This window comes from Cetorhinus maximus, chromosome 12 (assembly GCF_964194155.1).
Source record: "Cetorhinus maximus chromosome 12, sCetMax3.hap1.1, whole genome shotgun sequence".
NCBI lineage: Eukaryota > Metazoa > Chordata > Chondrichthyes > Lamniformes > Cetorhinidae > Cetorhinus > Cetorhinus maximus.
This window is the reverse complement of record NC_135890.1, coordinates 47435253-47460744: the sequence shown is the minus strand read 5'-3', so window position 1 is coordinate 47460744 and position 25492 is coordinate 47435253. Positions and strand designations below refer to the sequence as shown.

General features: G+C 43.8%; 1 protein-coding gene across 1 annotated transcript in view; it reads right to left on the bottom strand.

The window, feature by feature from the left end:
* The window catches only part of cd9a (CD9 molecule a), a 45019-nt gene extending 23617 nt beyond the window's left edge, over positions 1-21402 (bottom strand). Inside the window, exon 1 of the mRNA XM_078553553.1 lies at positions 20969-21402. Coding sequence (XP_078409679.1) covers positions 20969-21031 — 63 coding nt within the window. The 5' untranslated portion in view covers positions 21032-21402. The remainder of the gene's footprint in view (positions 1-20968) is intronic.
* Between the last annotated feature and the right edge of the window lie 4090 nt (positions 21403-25492).

Sequence of the window (25492 nt, the reverse complement as noted above, 5' to 3'; positions counted from 1 at the left end):
TATTGTGATCCTAGGACCTGACTTCAGATAGTTGGATGTTATCAGTCCTTCAGTTGATGTGAAACAATTGCACACATTCCACTTAGACTCAAAAATAAAATGCTACAGACTGACTTACTTGTCATATTTTAAAAGTTACAAAACTTCTCCCAATTTCACCTCATTACCCTGTGCCAAAAGGGGATCCCAATTCTGGAATATTTCCTCCCAAGAAGAGTTACTGAATTAAACCGAGACACACAAGACAGATATGAGCCCAAACTTTTGCTTTGAACTATTCATGGAAGGTCAGCAGGCTTGTGATGAACGTTTAAAATTTCTCCGAGCCAATTCCCCAGGTGAGGCTGGTGAGAAGAATGAAATTAAAAAATAAATAAAGGTAAGCGACAGGACATCTTGCTTAGAAAACCACAAGTAGCTTAACTGGATTTTTCTGCGGTTTCCATTTTACAGAGATTATGGGTTATTTCTGAAATTAATTCAATTGCTACATTAGAATAGAAGCCAACATTCACTGAAAGTCAATTCAAAATGATTGACTGGACATAAGGCACATTTAAACTACAACATTTATATATTTAGTGATGTAGTTCTAGAAATTCTAGATTCCATTGTTAGGGAAGCAACAAGATTACCTACTATTTTCTCTAACATGAGAAATTAAAACATGACCACAAATTACCTCAAGTGCATAAACAAATCTGTAATCTTACTTCTGGAAAACAGGCAAGGGGTTGCCATTAGCTCCCACACAGCAAGCTGCATTCAAAACAAAAACAGAGTTACCTGGAAAAACTCAGCAGGTCTGGCAGCATCGGTGGAGAAGAAAAGAGTTGACATTTCGAGCCCTCATGACCCTTCAACAGAACTAAGTAAAAATAGGAGAGGGGTGAAATATAAGCTGGTTTAAGGTGGGGGGGGTGGGGGGAGAGAAGTTGTGGGGGGGCGGGGGTGGATGTAGGGACAAGCAAGCAGTGATAGGAGCAGATAATCGAAAGATGTCACAGATAAATGAACAAAGAGGTGTTGAAGGTGGTGATATTATCTAAGAGAATGTGCTAATTAAGAATGGATGGCAGGACACTCAAGGTACAGCTCTAGTGGGGGGTGTGGTGGAAAGACTGACTCGGCATTACAGGTATAGATTTAAAAATAATGGAAATAGGTGGGAAAAGAAAAATCTATATGAATTATTGGAAAAAACAAAAGGGAGGGGCAAGAAACGGAAAGGGGGTGGGGATGGACGAGGGAGTTCAAGATCTAAAGTTGTTGAAGTCAATATTCAGTCCGGAAGGCTGTAAAGTGCCTAGTCGGAAGATGAGGTGCTGTTCCTCCAGTTTGCGTTGGGCTTCACTGGAACAATGCAGCAAGCCAAGGACAGACATGTGGGCAAGAGAGCAGGGTGGAGTGTTAAAATGGCAAGCGACAGGGAGATTTGGGTCGCTCTTGCGGACAGACCGCAGGTGTTCTGCAAAGCGGTCGCCCAGTTTATGTTTGGTCTCTCCAATGTAGAGGAGACCGCATTGGGAGCAACGAATGCAGTAGACTAAGTTAGGGGAAATGCAAGTGAAATGCTTGAAAGGAGTGTTTGGGCCCTTGGACGGTGAGGAGAGAGGAAGTGAAGGGGCAGGTGTTGCATCTTCTGCGTGGGCATGGGGAGGTGCCATAGGTGGGTGTTGAGGAGTAGGGGGTGATGGAGGAGTGGACCAGGTTGTCCCGGAGGGAACGATCCCTACGGAATGCCACCGGGGGGGGTGAAGGGAAGATGTGTTTGGTGGTGGCATCATGCTGGAGTTGGCGGAAATGGCGGAGGATGATCCTTTGAATGCGGAGGCTGGTGGGGTGATAAGTGAGGACAAAGGGGACCCTATCATGTTTCTGGGAGGGAGGAGAAGGCGTGAGGGCGGATGCGAGGGAGATGGGCCGGACACGGTTGAGGGCCCTGTCAACGACCGTGGGTGGAAAACATCGGTTAAGGAAGAAGGAGGACATGTCAGAGGAACTGTTTTTGAAGGTAACATCATCAGAACAGATGCGACGGAGGCGAAGGAACTGAGAGAATGGGATGGAGTCCTTACAGGAAGCGGTTTGTGATGAGCTGTAGTCGAGGTAGCTGTGGGAGTCGGTAGGCTTGTAATGGATATTGGTGGACAGTCTATCATCAGAAATTGAGACAGAGGGGTCAAGGAAGGGAAGGGAAGTGTCAGAGATGGACCATGTGAAAATGATGGAGGGGTGGAAATTGGAAGCAAAATTAATAAATTTTTCCAGGTCCCGACGAGAGCATGAAGCAGCACCGAAGTAATCATCGATGTACCGGAGAAAGAGTTGTGGGAGGGGGCCGGAGTAGGACTGGAACAAGGAATGTTCCACATACCCATAAAGAGACAGGCATAGCTGGGGCCCATGCGGGTACCCATAGCCACACCTTTTACTTGGAGGAAGTGAGAGGAGTTAAAGGAGAAATTATTCAGTGCGAGAATAAGTTCAGCCAGACGGAGGAGAGTAGTGGTGGATGGGGATTGTTCGGGCCTCTGTTCAAGGAAGAAACTAAGGGCCCTCAGACCATCCTGGTGGGGGATGGAGGTGTAGAGGGATTGGACGTCCATGGTGAAGAGGAAGCGGTTGGGGCCAGGGAACTGGAAATTGTTGATGTGACGTAAGGTGTCAGAGGAATCACGGATGTAGGTGGGAAGGGACTGGACAAGGGGAGAGAGAAGGGAGTCAAGATAACGAGAAATGAGTTCCGTGGGGCAGGAACAGGCAGACATGATCGGTCTGCCGGGGCAGTTCTGTTTGTGGATTTTGGGTAGGAGGTAGAAGCGGGCCGTCCGAGGTTGGGCGACTATCAGGTTGGAAGCTGTGGGAGGAAGATCTCCAGAGGAGATGAGGTCAGTGACAGTCCTGGAAACAATGGCTTGATGTTCAGTGGTGGGGTCATTGTCCAGGGAGAGGTAGGAGGAAGTGTCTGCGAGTTGACGCTCAGCCTCCGCGAGGTAGAGGTCAGTGCGCCAGACAACAACAGCACAGTCATTTAGTTAGCTTCATATTGTACAGGAGTGGAAAAAAATTGCAGCATTTCCCACAAAAAAATCTAGAAATATGGCACTGAAAGTGAGTGTATATTCAGACCCAGATGATTCACATTTTTTTAAATATCTTTTTTTTTAAACATAGAGCAAGTACTGACGAAGGTTACATTCTGAATCTTTAAACACTTTCCAGTGCAAATGCCAGGTGTTTCCTATTGGGTTCTAACCTCCACTGCTCCCAAAACAGTTTTGTTTTACTGCGTTGAATTGTGGCAAACCCCTTTTGAGAGCCAGGAGGAAGGCTGCTGTAAAAATAAACTGCTGGAATGTTAACCTCTCCATCATTGTGCTGTACTTCCATGTGGGCACAATAATGATTTCCACAATTTGAAAGTGACTCAAACTCTGGCAATTAAAATATTTCAAAAGGCACTGTGCCCCACCTTTGCAAACTGAATCTGCTCATTAGAATTGCAGAAGCCAGAAATCCAGTACAGCAGCACCATTTTCAAAAGACAAACTTAGAACATTCCTCAACAGTTATGGTAAAGTAGTTCCTGGTGAACGAGGCAGTAATTGGGCACCTTGCGACACAGGATCAATAGTTTTGCAACTGTTTGGGTGTGCTGCGGTAGAGGTGGTGAGTAGGGAAATGAAAAGGCATAAATAAGTGTTTTAATTACACAAAATCATCCTGCTGCATCGCTGCTTACAGGTAGTCTGGAGCCTCGAGTTGTTCTTGAAGTTTACTTGGATCCTCTGGTTTGCCCCACTGCTCTAATACAGAAAATTCAGGTGAAAAAATATCCTTCAACTAAGGATCATTAAGTTATTCTTGAATTTTGCAATTAAAATGGAACGTGAGTTTTTAAATTGTCATAAAGCATGAGGAAAGTTGGGCAAAACTGGATGCTCCCACCTGCCACCAAAAATCTTGAATTTGGGGAAAAAAAAAATCAGTATTTGTATTCAGCACCTCTAAAATTCAAGGGAAAGTCTCAATTGAAAACCCAGACAATGCAGAATAATTTAGGAATTAGACACTTTTTTTTTACAATGACTTTAAATACACCATCACTAAAGCATAAAATGGAATGCAAGTTAGGTTTTTGAGCCAAGGAACTTGTATTAATATGAAGAATCCCTAAAAAGGGGTGCTATACAGTAAACTGGGGAGGAGATGGCATAGTGGTATTGTCGCTGGACTAGAAATCCAGGAGCCCAGGGTAATGCTCCAGGGACCTGGGTCTGAATCTCCATCATGGCAGATGGTGGCATTTGAATTCAATTTAAATAAAAATCTGGAAATGAAAGTCTAATGATGACCATGAAACCATTGTCGATTGTTGTAAAAACTCCATCTGGTTCACTAGTGTCCTTTAGGGAAGGAAATCTGCCTGGTCTGGCCTACATATGACTCCAGGCCCACAGCAATGTGGTTGACTCTTAACTGCCCTTTGAACAAGGGCAACTAGGGATGGGCCTAGCCAGCGACGCCCACATCCCATGAATAAATAATTTAAAAATAGATTCTATTAACAGTACATCATTTGCTCAATGTTTCATTCCTTTCTCCTTCCCGCACTTATATACATCATTAAGATTTTATTCTTGCTTGCTATGAGTTTGTAGTTATGTTAAACTGGTACATAGTCAGCAAAGATTAGCAAAGCAGTTCATGCTTGAATACCACTGAAATGGGAAAACCAGCTGGTGGCAGGGAATGCATGAACAGGATTCCTGACAGCATTTCCAATGTTCCAACACCTCTGGGTACACACTCCCAATTTTGGCAGATCAAACTACAAAGCCACACATACCCCTAGATCCCAGGACCCCTCCATCAGTGTTCCCAAGTAACTGGGCCCTTAATGTTTCCAGGTCTTGCACTCCTCTTCCCCTTCACAATCCCAGCTTTGCATCAGACCCCTCAACCTCATAGATGCTTATGTTTGAATCATGTAGAAAGGGAGTCCACAGGAGCAACATGAAAGCATAATTCAATGTTTACTTCATATGGTTAAGAAACATTCCTTGCTATTTGCTTCAGTAACTCAAATTATGGATCTCGACTCCATGGAGTATGCCCTTCCAATATAAACAAATTCCAATGTCAGGGCTCAGCAATATCACACTCTTCAGGCCAAGGGTCACATCACAGTGGCAGCAACAATTTTAAAGCTGAGGACCAAAAGGGGTTATGTGGAGGTCACACCAAACTGCATCATATCTCCAACGCACCACCCACCCCACCCCCCACCGCTACCAGATCTGAATTGCTTTTCATGCTCTGAGATTCTAAGAACCTTTGATCTATTCATTCTAGATAGACTGTCGTGATTATGGTTCAGCAAGCCAGAGGCCAGGTGTTCACGTCTGGCAATGGCAAATTTGTAAAACTGAATTAAATAAATATGGTATATGGCAGTTGACCACTATCCTGATCACCTGCAGGAAAAGAAACCCACCAATCCTAGTACACGGTCAAACCTACACACAGCTCCTGTCTTCAAACAATGTAGTTAATTATTAACATTTTCTAACGTTAGCTCTAAGCCATATTGCTGCAAATCAATCGCTGAAACAAACTGGCCCATCACTAGGGCAACTGACAATGAGCAATAAATCTGGCCTTGCTAGTGTTCTCCATATCCCGATCAAGAAAAAAGATCCAGTACTCCTACATCCAGCACCACACTCCTCACAGACCTCCAATCATCTCCCAAAGTTTGGGAAACTTCCCTAGTACTCCAAAATTCCATGCATCGCCTCTTACTCCTAGTCCTGGTGCTTCCAGGACACAAGGCCACCCTGCTAGCACTTCCACACTCCAGAAAGGCCTTTTCCACTATTTTCCAATCTTAAAAATCACCCTCCCAGATTATTTCAGATCCTGAAGCCCCTCCACTTTCTCATGTTCCCAAAACGAGAGTCCCTTCCCATATTTTTTTAAAACTTGCCTCCATGCCCATTTGCTTAGCTTTTTCTTTGTCACCAGTACAATTTTCTGTTTCCTATGTGTTATCAGCAGAAGAGGCAGTGGTGTAGTGGTATTGTCACTGGACTATAAGTAATGTTCTGGTAACCTGGGCTCTAATCCCACACCAGCAGATGGCAAAATTTGAATTCAATAAAAATCTGGATGACCATGAAACCATTGTCAATTGCCGTAAAAACCAGTCTGATTTTTTTGCCCTTCAGGGAAGGAAATCTGCCGCCCTCACCTGGTCTGGTCTACATGTGACTCCAGACCCACAGCATTGTGGTTGACTCATAACTGCCCTCTGTAATAGCCTAGCAGGCCACTCAGTTGTATCAAATCGCTAATAAGTTTAAAAAGAATCAAACCGGACAGACCACCAGGCATTGACCTAGGCACCGGAAACGGCAATGGTAAACTCACCCTCGTCAGCCCTGCAAAATCCTCATTACTTTCATCTGGTGCCAAAATTGTGAGAGCAACAGCCTGACCATCGTACTCAAGGAATTATACCTTACAGATAACGTAACCACCATCACCATCCCTGGGTATGTCTGTCCCACTGGCAAAACAGACCCAGCAGAGGTGGTGACACAGTGGTATACAGTCGGGAGGGAGTTGCCCTGGGGGTCCTCAACTCCAGACCCCATGAAGTCTCATGGCATCAGGTCAAACATGGGCAAGCAAACCTGGTGATTATCATGTACCCTGCCACCACCCCCTCACCCCCCCTCAGATGATGAATCAGTAGTCCTCCATGTTGAACACTACCAAGTGTGCAGAATGTACTCTGGGCAGGGGACTTCAATGTCCAACAGAAATAGCACCACTACAGACCAAGCTGACTGAGTCCTAAAGGACATAGCTGCTACCGAGTCTGTGGCAGGTGGTGAGGGAACAAACAAGATGGAAAAACATACTAGATCTCATCCTCAGCCACCTGCCTGCCACAGATGCATCCGTCCATGACAGTATCGGTAGGAGTGACCACCGCACAGTCCATGTGGAGACGAAGTCCTATCCTTACAGAGGGCACCCTCCATTGCGTTGCGTGGCATAGATTTCAAACAGGTATAGCAACTTGTGATTGGGCAATCTTGAGGTGCTGTGGGCCATCAGCAGCAGAAGGATTGTGTTCAACCACAATCTGTAACCTCATGGACTGGTATATCCCCCACTCTACCATGAGCACCAAGCCAGTAGATCAACTCTGGTTCAATGAAGAGTGCAGGAAGGCATGCCAGGAACAGCACCAGGCATACCTAAAAATGAGGTGTCAACCTGATGAAGCCACAATACAGGACTACTTGCATGACAAACAGCATAAGCAGCAAGTGATAACAGAGCTAAGTGATTCCACTTCCAACGGATCATATCTGAGCCCTACCACATGATGGTGGACAATTAAATATTTCACCGGAGAAGGAGGCTCCACAAATATCCCCATCCTCAATAATGGGGGAGCCCAGTATATCAGTGCAAAAGATACGACTGAAGCATTTTGCTACAATCTTCAGCCAGTGGGTGATTCATCTTGGTCTCCTCTGGAGGTCCCAGCATCACGGATGCCAGTCTCCAGCCAGTTCAATTCACTCCATTTGATAAAGAAATGGTTGAAGGCACTGGATACTGCAAAGGCTATGGGCCCTGACAACATTCCAGCAATAATACTGAAGGCTTGTGCTTCAGAACTTGCTGCACGAGTATAGCTACAATACTGGCATCTCTAAGTGCCCAGTTATGTACACAGAAAGCACAGCGAATCCAACCCAGCCAATTACTGCCCCATCAGTCTACTCTAGATCATCAGTAAAGTGATGGAAGAGATCATTAACAGTGCTATCAAGCGCCACTTGCTTAGCAATAACCTGCTCACTGATGCCCAGTTTGGGTTCCGCCAGGGCCACACGGCTCTTGACCTCATTATAGCTTTGGTTCAAACATGGACAAAAGAGCTGAACTCCAGAAGTGAGGAGAGAGTGACTGCCCTTGTCATCAAGGCAGTATTTGACTGAGTGTGGCATCAAGGAGCCCTAGCAAAACTGAAGTCAATGGAAATCAGGTGGAAAACTCTCCACTGGTTGGAATCATACCTAGCACAAAGGAAGATGGTTGTGGTTGTTGGAGGTCAATCATCTCAGTTCTTGGACATCACTGCAGGAGCTCCTCAGGGTAGTATCTAGGCCCAACCATCTTCAGCCGCTTCATCAATGACCTTCCTTCCATCATAAGGCCAGAGTGGGGATGTTCACTGATGATTGCACAATGTTCAGCATGATTCGTGACTCCTCAGATACTGAAGCAGTCCATGTCCAAATGCAGCAAGACCTGGACAACATTCAGGCTTGGGCTAAGTAGCAATAACATTTGCACCACACATATGCCAGGCAATGGCCATCTGCAACAAGAGAGAATCTAACCATCATCCTTTGACATTCAATGGCATTACCATTGCTGAATCCCCCACTATCAACATCCTGGGGGTTACCATTGACCAGAAACTGAACTGGAGTAGCCGTATAAATACTGTGGCTACAAGAGCAGGTCAGTGGCTAAGAATCCTGCAGTGAGTAACTCACCTCCTGCCTCCCCAAAGCCTGTCCACCGTCTACAAGGCACAAGTCAGGAGTGTGATGGAATGCTCTCTACTTGTCTGGATGAATGCAGCTCCAACAACAGTCAAGAAGCTTGGCACCATCCAGGACAAGGCAGCCCACTTGATTGGCACCCCAACCACAAACATTCACTCCATCTACCAACACAGTGGGCAGCAGTGTGTACCATCTACAAGGTTCATGGCAGGAACTCACCAAGCCTCTTTAGACAGTACCTTCCAAACCCATGACTGCTACCACCTAGGACAAGGGCAGCAGGTAGATGGGAACACCACCACCTGGTAGTTCCCCTCCAAACCACTCACCACCCTGACTTGGGAATATATTGGCATTCCTTCACTGACTTTGGATTAAAATCCTAGAACTCCCTCCCTAACAGCACTGTGGGTGTACCTACCTAACATGGACTGCAGCAGTTCAAGGAGGCAACTCACCACCACCTTCTCAAGGGCAATTAAGGGTGGGCAATAAATGCTGGCCTAGCCAATGATGCCCACATCCCATGAATGAATAAAGAAAAAGCCTTTTTTCATATTTATGCTTCCACTAAATCTTTCACAGCATTCCAACACCCAATCCGCAACCTATCCCCTCTACTTGTCATACAGCCAACTTCCTACTTCTGTGACAGGATCCCAAAATAACACTTACCCCTCTAGGAGCAGCACGTCTTCCACCAAAAGATTATAACCACACTCAAAGTAATCCTCTACCCCTCAAACATATGCTTTAACAACCCCTCCCTGGACACGGAGAATTCCACTGCTCTTCTCTAAATAGTGGCATAGAATCTTTTACGTTCACCTGAGGGCACAGATGGGATCTTGGCTTAACATCTCATCTGTAAGGCAGCACATCTGACAATACAGCGTTCCCTCAATAACATTGAAGTGTTAGCCAAGATATGAGACTTCAATACAAGCAAATTCTTAGGCCTAAAAGGTCTCTGTTCAATTGCACAGGTTTTACTGGCATTCCTGATGTCAGCATAACCGGCACAAAGGATCACAGAATTTGAAGTGCAGATTGAGTTTAGTGCAACTTGAATTTTTGCAATCTTTTGCTTACTTTAAAAACGTTGTGCTAGAAGCAATTGCTGTCCCCAGGGTGAATCACCAGGTGGAGTTCCTGCTATCTGCACTCAGTTGTAGGAATTCAAGGAGACTCCAAAATCTGGATCTTTTGACCATAAGGACACCAAGATGAAGAATCATACAGACTCGAAACGTTACCTGTATTCCTCTCCGCAGATGCTGTCAGACCTGCTGAGTTTTTCCAGGTATTTTTGTTTTTGTTTTACATTTGTATTTTGTTGATTAAACCATTCAAAGACTGGGGGTGAAATTGTGCTAGGAGACACCAAGCAATATGATTATATTACTAATAAAATTGGTCCCATGAAAGGGGTTTTATTGTTAGGAGAGGTAGAGTTCAAAGGGCCTGGTGATACAAAGAACAAAGAACAGTACAGCACAGGAACAGGCGCTTCGACCCTCCAAGCCTGCACCGATCACATTGCCTGTCAAACTAAAATATTTTGCACTTCCGGAATCCATATCCCTCTATTCCCATCCTATTCATGTATTTGTCAAGCTGCCTCTTAAACACCACTATCATACCTGTTTCCACCACCTCCTCTGGCTGCGAATTCCAGACACTCACTACCCTCTGCGTAAAAAACTTGCCCCGCACATCTCCTCTAAAGTTTTCTCCTCTCACAATGAGAATTTACATTCAAAGGGAATGGTACATACAAAAAAGGGTCTTGTGTGAGAGTCAGAGGCATGATGCCTGTAAGCCTACAACAGTGCGAAGGAACAAATTGAAAGGAACCTCATCTTGAATTCATAAGATAAAATGTGCTTTGCCTGGTGTGTTTAAGTCTATGGGCTATTGTTGCCTTAGTGAAGATATTTACCTGGGTATGGTTAATTTGGGGATTTGTTTAATAGTCATGGTAGTAATTTGTAGACATGTGTTATGTATTTAAATTTGTTAAATTAATAAATGTTTAATTTATATAAAAAACCTCGAGGTTTGGTGGGTTTTATTCCTGACTTCTGAGCTGCATCTCAAACATACCAATTGAAAATGCAGTTTGTTTAAAGTTCCCATCTGGGATTTTAAATAACTCAGCCTTCACCAACTGCTGTGAGATACCATTATTCAAAAGTTTAATGTAATATCGATAAATCTGTAGTCTCCATCCCTGATCTACTAAATCTAATACATTTCTGGGTCCTTCTTTCTCAGTCTATTCACTTTACTGGTGGAGTATTTTAGTTTGTAGTAATTAAAACAGAAAATGCTGCATTAAACTAGCAAATGTCTTCGATCTGAAACATTAAATCTGTTGCTCTCTCTCCACAGCTGTTGCCTGACCCACTGAATGTTTCCAACATTCTGCTTTTATTTCAGATTTCCTGTATCTGCAGTATCTTGCTTTTGTACTGGCTTACCCTAAACTGGTTTCTATTTCACAGCAACATAATAATCAAGACATAGCTCCAGTGCTGAATGAGGAGCACAGAGGTGAGCGATTCGCTACCATTCGCTACACACTTGGTCAAACCTGGATTAAAATATATTCAAAAGGGTCCACTTGACCCCCTTGGTAACTTTCTGGAAAAAAAAGCCTTCATATTTAATGTTGAATGAGCATGTTCTGGCTGTGAAAATGAACAAGAAGTGAAGCCCAGTGCTCCTAAGCATATAATTCCAGTTTAGAGCTGTTTGAAAGAAAGAATGCTATCATTTAGGTTAGGTTCCAGATACTCCTCCTCATTCCTAGTAAAAGAGACCATTTGCACAGGCACGCCCACAATTGCTGCAAACTGAATGCAGGATGCCATAGTGTGAACAATAAACCCCTTATGTTGCTGATAAACTCATTGTAAACAGTACCAGCTGCATTGCATTCGCCTAGGATCTCTAGTTGAAAGAGCTTGCATTAACCTGTAAACTACCAACTTTATTAAGCAATGAATTGGCAATCATTTTTATTAAGCAATGTTAGCTGAAGTAACAGCGGCCACATATTTCACTAGATCACAAAAACTTTCAGCACCTGAGCCGAAGCAATAAAGAAACTCAGAAGTCTTGAGGATCTCCATGATGACACTTGGATTAGCATCATTATGGCAAAATGTATACACACAAAAATCAGGAAAACTTTGCAATACCCTGTAATTAGATTGGCGAGGTAGAAATTCACTCAAGCCCTCAGTTACATTACACAATGTTCTGTGTTAAACCTGGCCTGATAGAAGTGTAAATATAACTTAGTGTTCAGCAGCATCAGAGCCATCTCTCCAATATTGGTTTCCTACCATAGTCTTTTTCAGGGCAAGGTCATGTGTGATGGCCTTGCTGGCAAGATGGATCAATAATACAATCATATTAATTTGGTTCCATCCTAATTACCAGTGAGCAATGTTAATTGTTTATGTTGCCAATTAATTCTCATTGATGCCATGGAATATTAACACGGGATAATATTTAGGTATTTAATCAGTTTGTTCTCATTCAGCAGTTAATTGTCATTTATAAAAACGTCATTAAAAATGTTACGATTGGAATCAGGACAGTTCTGAGCTCTGTCTCAGAATATAACCAGGCTGCAGCCTAATCTATAGCTACTGATTTTAGACCAATATAAGTCCAGCTTTACCGTATTGTAACGTTTCTGATGTCTGATACATGTGTAACAGCAAAATATAATTTTACTTGCCACTGAAAGATTGATGGGGTTTAAAGTAAGTGTTTAATGATAGAAAGTGTAACAAAGGATCCTCACTCAATCCCTACAACATATAGATGAGAAAAAATGAATCATAGTACATTTACAGTTCAATCTTCCCTTCGCCCCCTCCTTTTGTCTTTGAGGCTAACCTGTCACTGCTCTGCGCAAACTGAGTGAATTATATCCCCAATCAGCATATTTGGATTTAAAAAGCAACACAGAATGCTGGTAAATAATTCACTGGACAATAAGTGAGATGCCCACCAGGTTCTTCTTTTACCTCAGGAGATAAGAAATAACCTGTTGGCAGATCAATATGTACCACTCAGATTAATTAGAAATGAAATAGGAGACATAGTCATACAAGAATGATGTAACACTTAAAATAGCCCTTTCCCAGCAAGTTTCATTAAAAAATAATCCTTGGGATGTGGGCAATGCTGGCAAAGTTGTATATACTGCTCATCCCTGGCTGCCCTGAATAGGTAGCAAGCCTTCTAAAAACTAAGTCGTATGCTAGGCCATTTCAGCACCTACTGAGACAACACTGTACTGCTGGGCCTGAACAGGTAGGGGTGGCATGTTCCTCACTCTCCTCCACAAGGTATTAATGCATCAGTTGGGTTATGACAATCTGGCAGCTTTGACTATCAGTTTCCTGGTGCCAGCATTCGAATCTATTGAATTCCGTTTTCCAGCCTTTGGGATATGAATCCACTGGTATATTCATTACTGTCTGGTCAGAAAACTCATGTTCAAGACAAGATGTTGCATGTCTTTTGACGTGTCACAGAGCAAACAACTAAGACTACCCTTCTTGTTTTTAAAGTAAAGAAAGACGGTAAGTGAGACAGGAATAGCCACAAAGTGTCTTCTTTGACTTATCTCCTGCCACCTCATCAAATGGATTTCACACTAGATCTTGACAATTTTGGTCAGGATGCATATATATCCTCCAATGCATCATGCCAGCCAGCTTTGGTTCTAACCACGAAGTCACTCAATACTGATAGAATACAAGAGAAAAAGCAACCTATTTTAAATTCAAAAGTTTCATTTCAAGCACAATTTGCTCCTTAAAAATATATACTTCTAAATTGTCTCCATTTGATTTATGGAAAGAATTGTCTGTTTGTCTGTGCTTACATGCAATCAGCTTCCCTCAAAAAGGTGAGAGGTTTCGGTTTCATATTCCCCAGGAGCTAATAATGTGCGCACAATGGTGGAAAAAGAGGAACATACGCAAAATAACCTGCTAAAAGCAAAATACTGCAGTTGCTGGAAAACTGAAATAAAAACAGAAAATGCTGGAAAAACTCAGGTCTGGTAGCATCTGTAAAGAGCCCAGAGTTAACATTCAGATGGTATAACTCTTCTTTAGAGCTCTGAAGAGTCATATGGACTTGAAACTTTAACTCAGTTTCTGGTCTGGCCTAGATGTGACTCTTAAAATGCCCTCTGAAATGGCATAGCAAGCCACTCAGTTGTAACAAACTGCCACAGACACAAAAAAGGAATGAAACTGGATGGTATTGACCTAGGCACCGGAAACGGCAATGGCAACAGCAGCCTTGTTGGCCCTACAAAGTCCTCCTTACTAACATCTGGGGGCTAGTGCCAAAATTGGGAGAGCTGTGTCTCCGGCTAGTCAAGCAAAATAGTCATCCTCACGGAATCAGATAATGTCCCAGACTCTACCATTACCATCCCTGGGTATGTCCTGTCCCACCGGCAGGACAGACCCAGCAGAGCTGGCGGTACAGTGGTATACATGTGGGAGGGAGTTGCCCTGAGTCCTCAACATTGACTCCGGACCCCATGAAGTCTCATGGTATCAGGTCAAACATGGGCAAGGAAACCTCCTGCTGGAAAGCCCGCCCTCAGCTGATGAATCAGTGCTCCTCCATGTTTAACATAACTTGGAGGAAGCACTGAGGGTGGCAAGGGCGCAGAATGTACTCTGGGTGGGGGAACTTCAATGTCCATCACTGAGCGTGGCTCGGTAGCACCACTACTGTTGAGCCGGCCGAGTCCTAAGTGACATAGATGCTAGACTGGGTCTGCAGCAGGTGGTGAGGGAACCAACCGGAGGGAAAACATACTCCTCACCAACCTGCAGATGCATCTGTCCATGACAGTCTTGGTAGGTGTGGCCACCGCACAGTCAGTCAGTCATTGTGGAGACAAAGTCTCCACCTTCATATTGAGGATACCCTCAAACCTGTTGTGTGGCACTACCACTGTGCTAAACAGGATAGATTTCAAATAGATCTAGCAACTCAAGACATGAGGCGTTGTGGGCCATCAGCAGCAGAATTGTACTCAAACACAATCTGTAACCTCATGGCCTGGCATATCCCCCACTCTACCATTACCAGCAGGGGATCAACCCAGGTACAATGAAGAGTGCAGGAGGGCATGCCAGGAGCAGCACCAGGCATACCTAAAAATGAAGTGTCAACCTGGTGAAGCTATAAACAGGACGACTTGCGTGCCAAACAGCATAAGCAGCAAGTGATAGACAGAGCTAAGCGATCCCACAACCAACAGATCAGATCTAAGCTCTGCAGTCCTGCCACGTCCAGTCGTGAATGGTGGTGGACAATTAAACAGCTCACTGGAGGTGGCGGCTCCACAAATATTCCCATCCTCAATGATGGGGGAGTCCAGCACATCAGTGCAAAAGATAAGGCTGAAGCATTCACAACAATCTTCAGCCAGAAGTGCAGAGTGGATGATCCATCTTGGCCTCCTCCAGAAGTCCCCAGCATCACAGATGCCAGTCTTCAGCCAATTCGATTCACTCCACGTGATATCAAGAAACAACTGCTGGCACTGGATACTGCAAAGGCTATGGGCCCTGACAACATTCCGGCAATAGTACTGAAGACTTGTGCTCCAGAACTTGCCACGCCCCTAGCCAAGCTGTTCCAGTACAGCGACAACACTGGCATCTTCCCGGCTATATGGAAAATTGCCCAGGTATGTCCTGCACACAAAGAGCAGGACAAATCCAACTCAGCCGATTACCGCCCCATCAGTCTTCTCTCCATCATCAGTAAAGTAATGGAAGGGGTCATCAACAGTACTATCAAGCAGCACTTGCTTAGCAATAACCTGCTCACTGATGCCTAGTTTGGGTTCCACCAGGGTCACTCAGCTCCTGACCTCATTACAGCCTTGGTTCAAACATGGACAAAAGAGCTGATCTCTCGAGGTGAGATGAGAGTGACTGCTCTTGACATCAAGGCAGCATTTGACCGAGTGTGGCATCAAGGAGCCCTAGCAAAACTGGAATCAATGGGAATCAGGGGGAAATCCCTCGCTGGTTGGAGTCATACCAAACACAAAGGAAGATAGATGGTTGTGGTTGTTGGAGTCATCTTAGCTCCAGGATATCACTGCAGAGTTTCTCAGGGTAATGTCCTTGGCCCAACCATCTTCAGCTGCTTCATCAATGACCTTCCTTCCCATCATAAAGGTCAGAAGTGGGGATGTTCGCTGATGATTGCACAGTGGGGATGTTCGCTGATGATTGCACAATGTTCAGTGCCATTCGCAGCTCCTCAGATACTGAAGCAGTCCATGTCCAAATGCAGCAAGACTTGGACAATATCCAGGCTTGGGCTGACAAATTGGAAGTAACATTCATGCCACACAAGTGTCAGGCAATGACCATCTCCAACAAGGGAAAATCCAACCATCGCCCCATGATGTTCAATGGCATTGCCATCACTGAATGCCCCACTATCAACATCCTGGGAGTTACAATTGACCAGAAACTGAACTGGACTAGCCATATAAATATTGCGACTACAAGAGCAGGTCAGAGGCTAGGAATCGTGCGACGAGTACCTCGCCTCCTGACTCCCCAAAGCCTGACCACCATCTACAAGGCAGAAGTCAGGAGTGTGATGGAATACTCCCCACTTGCCTGGGTGAGTGCAGCTCCTACAACACTGAAGCAGCTGGAACTGTCCAGAACAAGGCAGTCCGCTTGACTGGTGCCATATCCACAAACATTCACTCACTCCACCACTAATGCACAATAGCAGCAGTGTGTACCATCTACAAGATGCACTGCAGGAATTCACCAAGGATCCTTAGACAGCACCTTCCAAATCCATGACTACTACCACCTAGAAGGACAAGGGTAGCAGATAGATGGGACACCACCACCTGGAAGTTCCCCTCCAAGTCACTCACCATCTTGACTTGGAAACATATTGCAGTTGCTTCACTGTCGTTGGGTCAAAAAATCCTGGGACTCCCTTCCTAACAGCACTGTGGGTGTACCTACACCACATGGACTGCAGCGGTTCAAGAAAGCTGCTCACCACCGCCTTCTCAAGGGCAACTAGGGATGGGCAATAAATGCTGGCCCAGCCAGCGAAGCCCACATCCCATGAATGAATATAAAAAAGCTTCTGCCACACAAATATATGTGCATAAAAACAACCATCTCATGGTCAGCTATTTTAAGGTTGAGAATATGCAAAAGTGGTCAAAGCTAATTAACAGTGTTACACTTAGTTATGAAGTTTTGACCTCAGAAAAAAAAATTCTGAGTTCTATCCAGCATAAAAATAACTACAATTTGGAAAGGAAATCTTTACTGTATACTAGTACCCTAGAATTGGGATCATCTACAAAGAAATGTTTAATATATTTACCTGGGACTCCAGGGTGTATTTCATGAACAGCACCTTGAAATACTGGATAAAAAATTGCACTAATATGCAAAAATATCAACTCCAGTGAAATCCTTGGTGGTTATTTTTAACTACCTTGAACATCTTAGATTGGCACTATCATGGAAGTATAGCAAACTTGTTCAAATTGGAGACCCCAATAAAAAGGTTTAATTTATCAGAATATCATCCAATGAAACACTACCATTTGCATTGTGCATTTATAAAGAAGCAAGTGCTGTGCCAAAGACTGCACCCTATTTAAAGTAAATCTCCTAACCAAAAAAAAGTGTAGAATGGAGATGCTTTGGAGAGTCAGTATCAGATATTTGACCCTCACTCTTATCTTGGTTTGAAAAGATATTTCTCAAACATACAAATGCTTACACACACAAATAACAACTTGCATTTATGTAGCATCCTTAACATAGGAAAATGTCCTAAGGCACCTCACAAGTATGTCACAAATATGTAGTTGTGATTATAAATTTTTTTAAAAAGTTGATCTTTCTTTCAAATGGACAGTTTGCAGCCTTTAAAATGACTACCAATAGTCACCTGACCTTTTACAACTGCAATGTTTGTAAAGCTTCTTGAAGGCTCCAAGTTGATTGCAAGAAGACATATCCAGACATGTTAAGGCATTTGAAATTCAAAGCACATTTCCACAATGGTAAACAGAAACTAATTTACAATGGCTTCCCTGGAGATGTGAATATCTCTTCCCTATCTCACCAAACCTGGAAGAATGGGAGCCATTCAAGTCATTGGCTGAGACAGTTAAAGGTTAACTACCTCTGCCATAAGACAAGACCTGGGCTAACCCAATATGTAAGGTGGAAGTATAATTCTACTGCTTGGGATAGCAGTCATTTTGTGTTTTTGAACTGTATAAAGGAGGCTGTAAGAAGCCATTCCGTGTGGCAGACAGACACAAAATACCAGCACATTGCAATCAGCTGAACCAGCCGTGAGAGCTGGGGGTTCCCTGCCATTTGGAGTTAGAGTAAGGTATCCAAAAAATAAATCATCCCTGGTCCGCTAAGAAACCAGGCAACCTTCAAGTCTTGGTACCTGCAGTTTCCAGTAAGAAAAGGATCCTATATTCGCTCCGAGCATCTGCTATACCTATTGAGTCCACCTACAAAGAAACTGACTATTCGACTTCAAAAGCCATCATGCTGCTAAACCGAACCTCAAGTTTCAACCTCTTCAGTTTTAAAAAAAGGAATTCAAGCAATTGGCCTGCAACAATATCTCAGACTGATCTGAAATCTCATCTTTAAGTGATCCTTTTACTATATTGCATTTTAATGTTTATCTGTATTTTACTTAAGTAACTTTCAGCAGTATATTTGTAATAAGCTAACCTTTATCTTGTTTAAGAATAAAGCTTGATGCTGGATTATTTTAAATTGAACCACTCTCAAATTGAAAGGGAGGCTACATACACATACAAATTCTTAGCTCATGGACCACTTTGAGAAAGCGTCCTTTATGTGGTTGTGACAAATGCAATCAGACAAGATTGCCAACGAACCAGAGAAGGTGAGATTAATAGGAAGGACTAAAAGCTTGATAATAAGTTATAAGGAGCTCCTCAAAGTGGAGGAGAGTAATATCAGAGCCTATTTGGTGAAGGCACAGTTGCCAATGGTGAAGCAAGCAGAATGGGGAACGTACAAGAGACCAGAGCTGGAAGAATACAGAGATCATAGAGTTGTAGGAATAGAGGAAGTCAGAGGAATGTAGGAAGTCAGAGAAATGTGAATATAACAGCATGAGAAATAGGAGTAGACTATACAGCCAGTCAAGCCTCCTCTGCCATACCTGCCTCAAATCTGCTTTCCCGTCTACTCCCCATATCCCTTGATTCCAAGATACCGAGAATCTGCCTATCTCCCAGACTTAAATGTACTGAATTATGGAGCACCAACAACCCGCCAAAGTAGAAAATTCCAAAGATGCACCCACCCCCACACCACCACCACCGAGTGAAGAAATTTCTCTTGTTAGTCCACATGATCGACCCCTTACCTGTGAGCTCGTGTTCTTGATTCCTCGGCAAGGGGAAAACAACCTGTCTCTACCCTGTCAAACCCCATCAGAATCTTGTCTGATTCAATGCCTGATGGGGCTGATAATTTTATAATGAAGGTATTAGTGGATAAGAAACTAGCATGGTCAGCAACACACGTGGATGATAGGGTGGGTAGCACTTGGCTGACCATAAGACATAGGAGCAGAAGTAGGCCATTCGGCCGATTGTGTCTGCTCCACCAATGAGATCATGGCTGATCTGATAATCCTCAATTCCACTTTCCTGCCTTTTCCCCATAACCCTTGATTCCTTTACTGATTAAAAACCTGTCTATCTCAATCTTGAATATACTTAATGACCTAGCCTCTACAGCCCTCTGTGGTAAAGAATTCCACAGATTCACTACCCTCAGAAGAGAAGAAATTCCTCCTCATCCATCTTAAATGGGCCACCCCTTACTCTGAGATTATGCCTTCTGATGCCAGACTCTCCCACAAGGGGAAACAACCTCTCAGCATCTACCCTGTCAAGCCCCCTAAGAATCTTTTATGTTTTAATAAGGTCACCTCTCATTCTTCTAAACTCCAATGAGTAAAGGCTCAACCTACTCAACCTCTCCTCATAAGAAAATCCCTCCATGCCTAGAATCAACTGGGGGGGGCGGTGAGGATAAGCTCAAGTTTCTGGCAGGTGGAAGGAGAGGGGTCAACCTGGAAGCAACAAAAGCATAGATGAAGGGTTCAGCAGATGAGCTGAGGCAGGGGCAGTGATGGGTGATATTACAGAGGCATTCTGAGAGATGGAGAGAATAATAGGATCAGAAGCTCATCTCAAGAGTCAAAGGGATGACAAAGTTGGAAGCAGTCCAGTGAAGCCCGAGACAGCCGTCAGGAAGTGGGGAAAGGAATTGGTAACAAGGGAATGGAATTTGTGGCACAGTCCAAACCTAATAGCTTCAGTCTTCCAAATGCTCATTGGAGGAAATTGTGACTCACCCACAACTGGCCAACACAAAGGCAGTGGCAGAGTGAAGCTTCATGTTGTCAGCATACATGTGGAATTTACACCATGTCTTTGAACATTTCCAAGGGCTAGAAAATAACAATCACTTAACGACGTGCAAGTTATTAGCCAAACTACAGGAGTCATTACTTTACAGAAATGCCATAAACACCATAGACTGTACACTTCAGTACCAGAATCAACCACACCCATCTAACTTGAAATAGGAACAGAAAAAGTTGGCAATTATAACAATATAATTCATTTTAATAATTGTTTACTTAATGAAGTCAGGGGTTTCTAAGTCCACGAGAACTTTGCTGAACTTGCCCCTTTTTCAGCCAATCAGGACCCTCCTGGTTAAATACCTATTAACAGGTATTTCCACACCTCTACTGTAACTGGTGAAAACATGCTTCTTATTATTGCAACAGCCATGTTTGTCTACAACACTCCTCCACCAAGTAGATACCAATATATGCCAAACAGCCTATTTTCCATTTTACAGAGTCACCAAGTAAAACTGCTTCAGGAACTTGGTAAAGTTTGAACATTAAAATAGTCAGAACTCAAAGTTAAAATTCCACATCGCACAGCAGGTCTAAAACTATTTTTTTTAAAAAATCAGATTGGTTTTAAAATAAAACTTTTCCAAATTTTAAGCCTCAGGAGCTTTAAATTCGACGGGGGCGGGGTGTGAGCAGTGGTGAGGGGAAGCAGTGGTTGGTCACGCGAGCCGACTGCCTTTTGTATACGGTTACATTTGGATTACTGAACACTAAATCCAAGGCAGACAGAACTATTTTGTTTTGAGCAGTCGGGGTTGAATATTTTCAACGAGAGAGAGAGAAAAAAACAAACTTACCCAGAATAAGAAATTAAAGCCAAACAGTAGGTATTTAACACACTTCATGCCGCCGTGCACCATCTTGATGCTGAGGAATGGGTGAGTTTGCAGACGTGAGGGAGGTTTACTTTTACTTCGCCTCTTCAGCTGGGGATAATCTCCAAGTGTTTTTTTTTGCGCTCCACTCTGGAGGAGTCAGCAGACAGAGGAGTGCGCGCAAGCGCAGAATGCGACCTCGCCCTTGGCCGGATTCTTCTCAGGTGTAGAAATGAAGGGACAGGAGCTCCACTTTCTCACAGTCTTGTGTGCAGGGTTAGGGTTAGGAGCCGGACTCTCGCTGGATAGCCGCACACCAGGAACTGCACCGTAGCAGCACGCCTCTCACCGCAGCCTGTGTCTGTACTACCCCACCACCTACTGCTCAGATAAGAATCAGGGCGCGGCGCCTGACGTCTATCGCAGCAGCTCAGAGATTAGTTTCCATGGAGATGTTTTGGTTCCGTTCTTAGATTTGATGTGCATCATACGAGACGGGCTGGGTTTGGGGCAAGTGGAAAGAATTGCGAAGAGGGGCTGGGCACACATATACTTGTACCACTTCTTGTGAAATACACTCAAGTTGGCAAGGATAGCACTTAGTCATGAAAAAGACATCCTCTGCTTTGTCCCACTTCGATTGTTCTTCCCAAATGTATGATTTAAAAGAAACCAGCAGTGTAGAAATTAGAAATAAAAACAGAAAAAAAAGTGAGGCTGAGTTATATGGACTCGAGACGTTAACACTCTTTCTCTCCCCACTGAAGCGTCCAGCCTTGCGGAGTCCTTCCAGCATTTTCTGTTTTTATTTCAGATTTCCAGCATCTGCAGTATTCTATTTTTCTTTTAGTGTAGAAATTAGCTCCCCTTTCCAACTAGTGCTCTAGGCATAATTCAAGCCAAGCAACTTCACACCATCGCAAGTGTTTCAATGCTGAAGTCTCTTGGTGAGTTGCATTAATCGCAGAGCTTCTGAAGGATCAGGCCAACTCAGGCAGCAGCTTCCTGATTTCCACATTTAATTGCACTTATGCCATCGCCAGAAGTTGCTGTCGCATTTGCACTTCTGTTAAAGTGAGCGCTGATAGTCGTGCCATTGTTTTTACTGCAAATTCTGGGTCATTGGCATTTTCAGTCTTCACTATTTACACTGTACATTGACCATGCCTGTATGAAACTGGCCTCCAGTGTTACTGGGAAGCAAGAGTTAAAGGTGGAAAGTCTAAAAAAAGACTTGCAAAATCCTCATTTTTTTTTTGCTGCTCACAATTTCTTTATTTGTGGTCTAAGGCCTGAGATGTCCCTGTCAGCTTCCAGTCCAGTTTGCTTTGCATACATGTTAGTGAGAAGACCAAGGGTTGGTCTGTTACCTATTGTGTGGACATGAAAATAAGAAATTCTGACAAAATATTCCCCATGTCTCCTTCTTCAGCTCTCTCTCTGATTTTATTTTTAGTGATTAACAGCAAAGTGCCATGATAATTTACATGGTATGGTGAGGAGCAGGCCCTGAGTCTACCTTAGCTGGAACAAGGATTAAGCTCCATGCTGTTGACACCAATAGGATCCACACACTAGCTAGCGGGTGGGGGCAGGAGGGGGTATCAACGCTGCAGTCAGGCAGGCCTTCCCTGCATGCCTGACTCTAGTTGCACTGTGGAGAGGTTCCCCAGGCACACACAATGGTGGCCTAGGCTGCTTGATCTGTTTTCTATTTTAAATAACAAAATGTTGGAGAGGGGGCATCTCCATCTTGGGGCATCTTCTCTCAGTCACCTGTAAGTGACCTCATATTAGCCCTCCAGCTCCGAGAGCCTGCCTACCGCCCTTGATTGGATGGTGATCCCGCCCACTGGCCATTAGTTGCCCAATTTGGGGAAAATCACATACACTGTGGGAAAACGTTGAAAGTTTCTAACCCCCACTTAATCCTCATGGCGGAGTCCTGAAGCCCACTGGAAAAACCCAGCCCAGTCACAGTGAAAGAAAGGCTTGCATTTATATAATATCTTCCATGACCACAGGTTTTACAGCCAATGAAGTGTAGTTACTGTGGCAATGTAGGAAACTGTGATTTGTTTGATGCATCAGTGCACAGCTGATTGACTAATGTTACTGATTTCCCCAGAGGCATATTGTTAAGTACAAACTGTTGACCTTCACAGCTGTTATTCATGCACTGCCTATGGAGATGAGCTGCAGGTTAGGTTACAGCATGTGGTATAACTCACTGATGACCTTCCTTAAGAACTATATCCTCTACATGAGATGCTCCTGGGTGAGCTGAATTTAGGAGCACCTTGATTTGTATAGTCTGGAGTGAGTGCCAGAAGGTTGGTGCCTTGCGCTACCTGTGGTGTCTGGCCAGGTTCTCTTCCCTTCATTCCTCCGACTTGTCTTCCTCTATAAAACCAAAAACAGGAGTCTTTTCAATAAGAAACGATTACAGCCTCTTTGGAGTTGGAAAGGGGACAAAAGTGTGATCCCCACAACACAAGGCACAACATCAACTTGCATTTATATAACATCTTTAATGTAGTAAAATTGCGCAAAGTGCTTCACAGGAGCATAATCAGACATTAAAATGACCTTAAATCAAAGAAGGAGATATTAAAACAGGTGACTGAAGGCTTGGTCAAAGAGATAAAGCAATAGTATTTTCAAATAAGTAACAGGGCATATAATTAAATTACAGAGAAGCACGTGGATATTCCCCAGAACAATAAAAAGGCATCACCTTTTAGGGTGTCAAATTTCATCATGTTCTTTGTCCCAGAAGTAAAATCTGTTGGCAATACTCATGTTAAGTTTCCCAGATTCTACAATGCATACTGAAGTCTCACAGTCTAGGACCTTAACTGCCATTCTATGAATTCTGACTAATTGTGACTGCAGAACCTGAAGACAACAGCAGCCAATTAACACTTAACATTCTGCCTGCAGGAGGCAATGGCACACAATACTCAGCAATACCAGGCAATCTGTCATCATCCAATGTCCATGGTTGGCTTTTACTCTGCCCTGGCTGTCAGGGGTGGAGATGTGAGAGTCAACTGTCTTCATTGAGCCTTTGAGAACTTAATTCTTTCCTTATTTCATGTTTTTGTGTATTCTTCAATCTCTTCACTAGCTACCACTTTCCTCATAAGAAATTCAGAAAGTAGCTGATTACAATGGACTGTTGCTCGAGCACACTAATTTAGCAATGCTTCCTGTTTTTCCTCAAGACTTCAACAGGTATGCAAGTCCCCTCTACCTCCAGCGCCTGTTGACATACCCCATCTTTCACCCTATCATGTAGCAGCTAACAGAAACAAACATGAAGCGGTACAGATTCTGGAGATAAGGAATTGACATCCTACAAGGCACAGAACCCAAGGAAACCAGAGGATGCAGAGGCAGAGTCCAGTGTAGTTGAAGATCAGTATGAGACACATCAGTCCCTGATTTCAGAGTAAACATGATGATCTCAAGAGTTTTGCTTTAAAATTTGGCTATGCCACTCTCACCTCTGAGTCGATTATGGGTTCAAGCTCCAATGCAGAGATTTGAGCACAAAGTTTAGGCTGACACTCCACCAAACTACCGAGGGAGTACTGCACTATTGAAAGTGCCATGCGTCAGATGAGCTTTGAAAGTGAAATCCTGTCTGCCCTCCATGCAGATGTAAAAGATCCCATGGCACTATTTCAAAGGACAGCGGGGAGTTCTCCCTGGAGTCCTGGCCAATATTGCTAACACTGGTCATTATTTCATTGCTCTTTGTGGAATCTTGTTGCATGCAAATTGGCTGACATGTTTTTAACATTGCAACCATGACTACACTTCAAAAATACTTACTTAGATGTGATGTTCTTTGCAACAGAGGTTCTGAAGGTGATGTATTACATGTGTCTCTCATTTATTAGAAGACAAGATGCTAACAGAGCATCAGGCACATATAGAGATTATGTGCAGCAAATGTGTGGGGATGGAGTCCAGCATACATTCTCATTCGAACATAGGACTTAGACAGGAGCAGGCCATTTGGCTCTTTTGAGCCTGCTCCACCATCCAATAAGATCATGGCTAGTTTGATTGTAGTCTCAGCACTTTCCTATTGGCATCCCATAACCTTTGCCGTCTACAAACTGGTGACACTAGGCTTCCAGCTGCACACTCCTTAGATGTTGTCCATTCTATCAGCAGAGTCATAGAGCATGACACTGGAATTTGAAAGCACCTCAAAAGCCTTCATAGATCTGGGAATGCTCCACACTGTAGTCCGTCTTGGGCTTACAAACAAACATCCTCATGGAGGCCCTGGAAGAAGAGTATCAGGCAGATGCTACTGTAAACCTGCTGCGGATCCTGGTCCAATGTTGTGACCAATGTATGCATGTTAAATGATCTTTGATGGTGCCTTTCCTTTTAAGTTACTGCAGATATTTATATCATGCCTGCATTTATATCATGCGGTAGCACACCGTGTTCCACCCCACCCATTGCTTAGTTCTTGTTCAGATG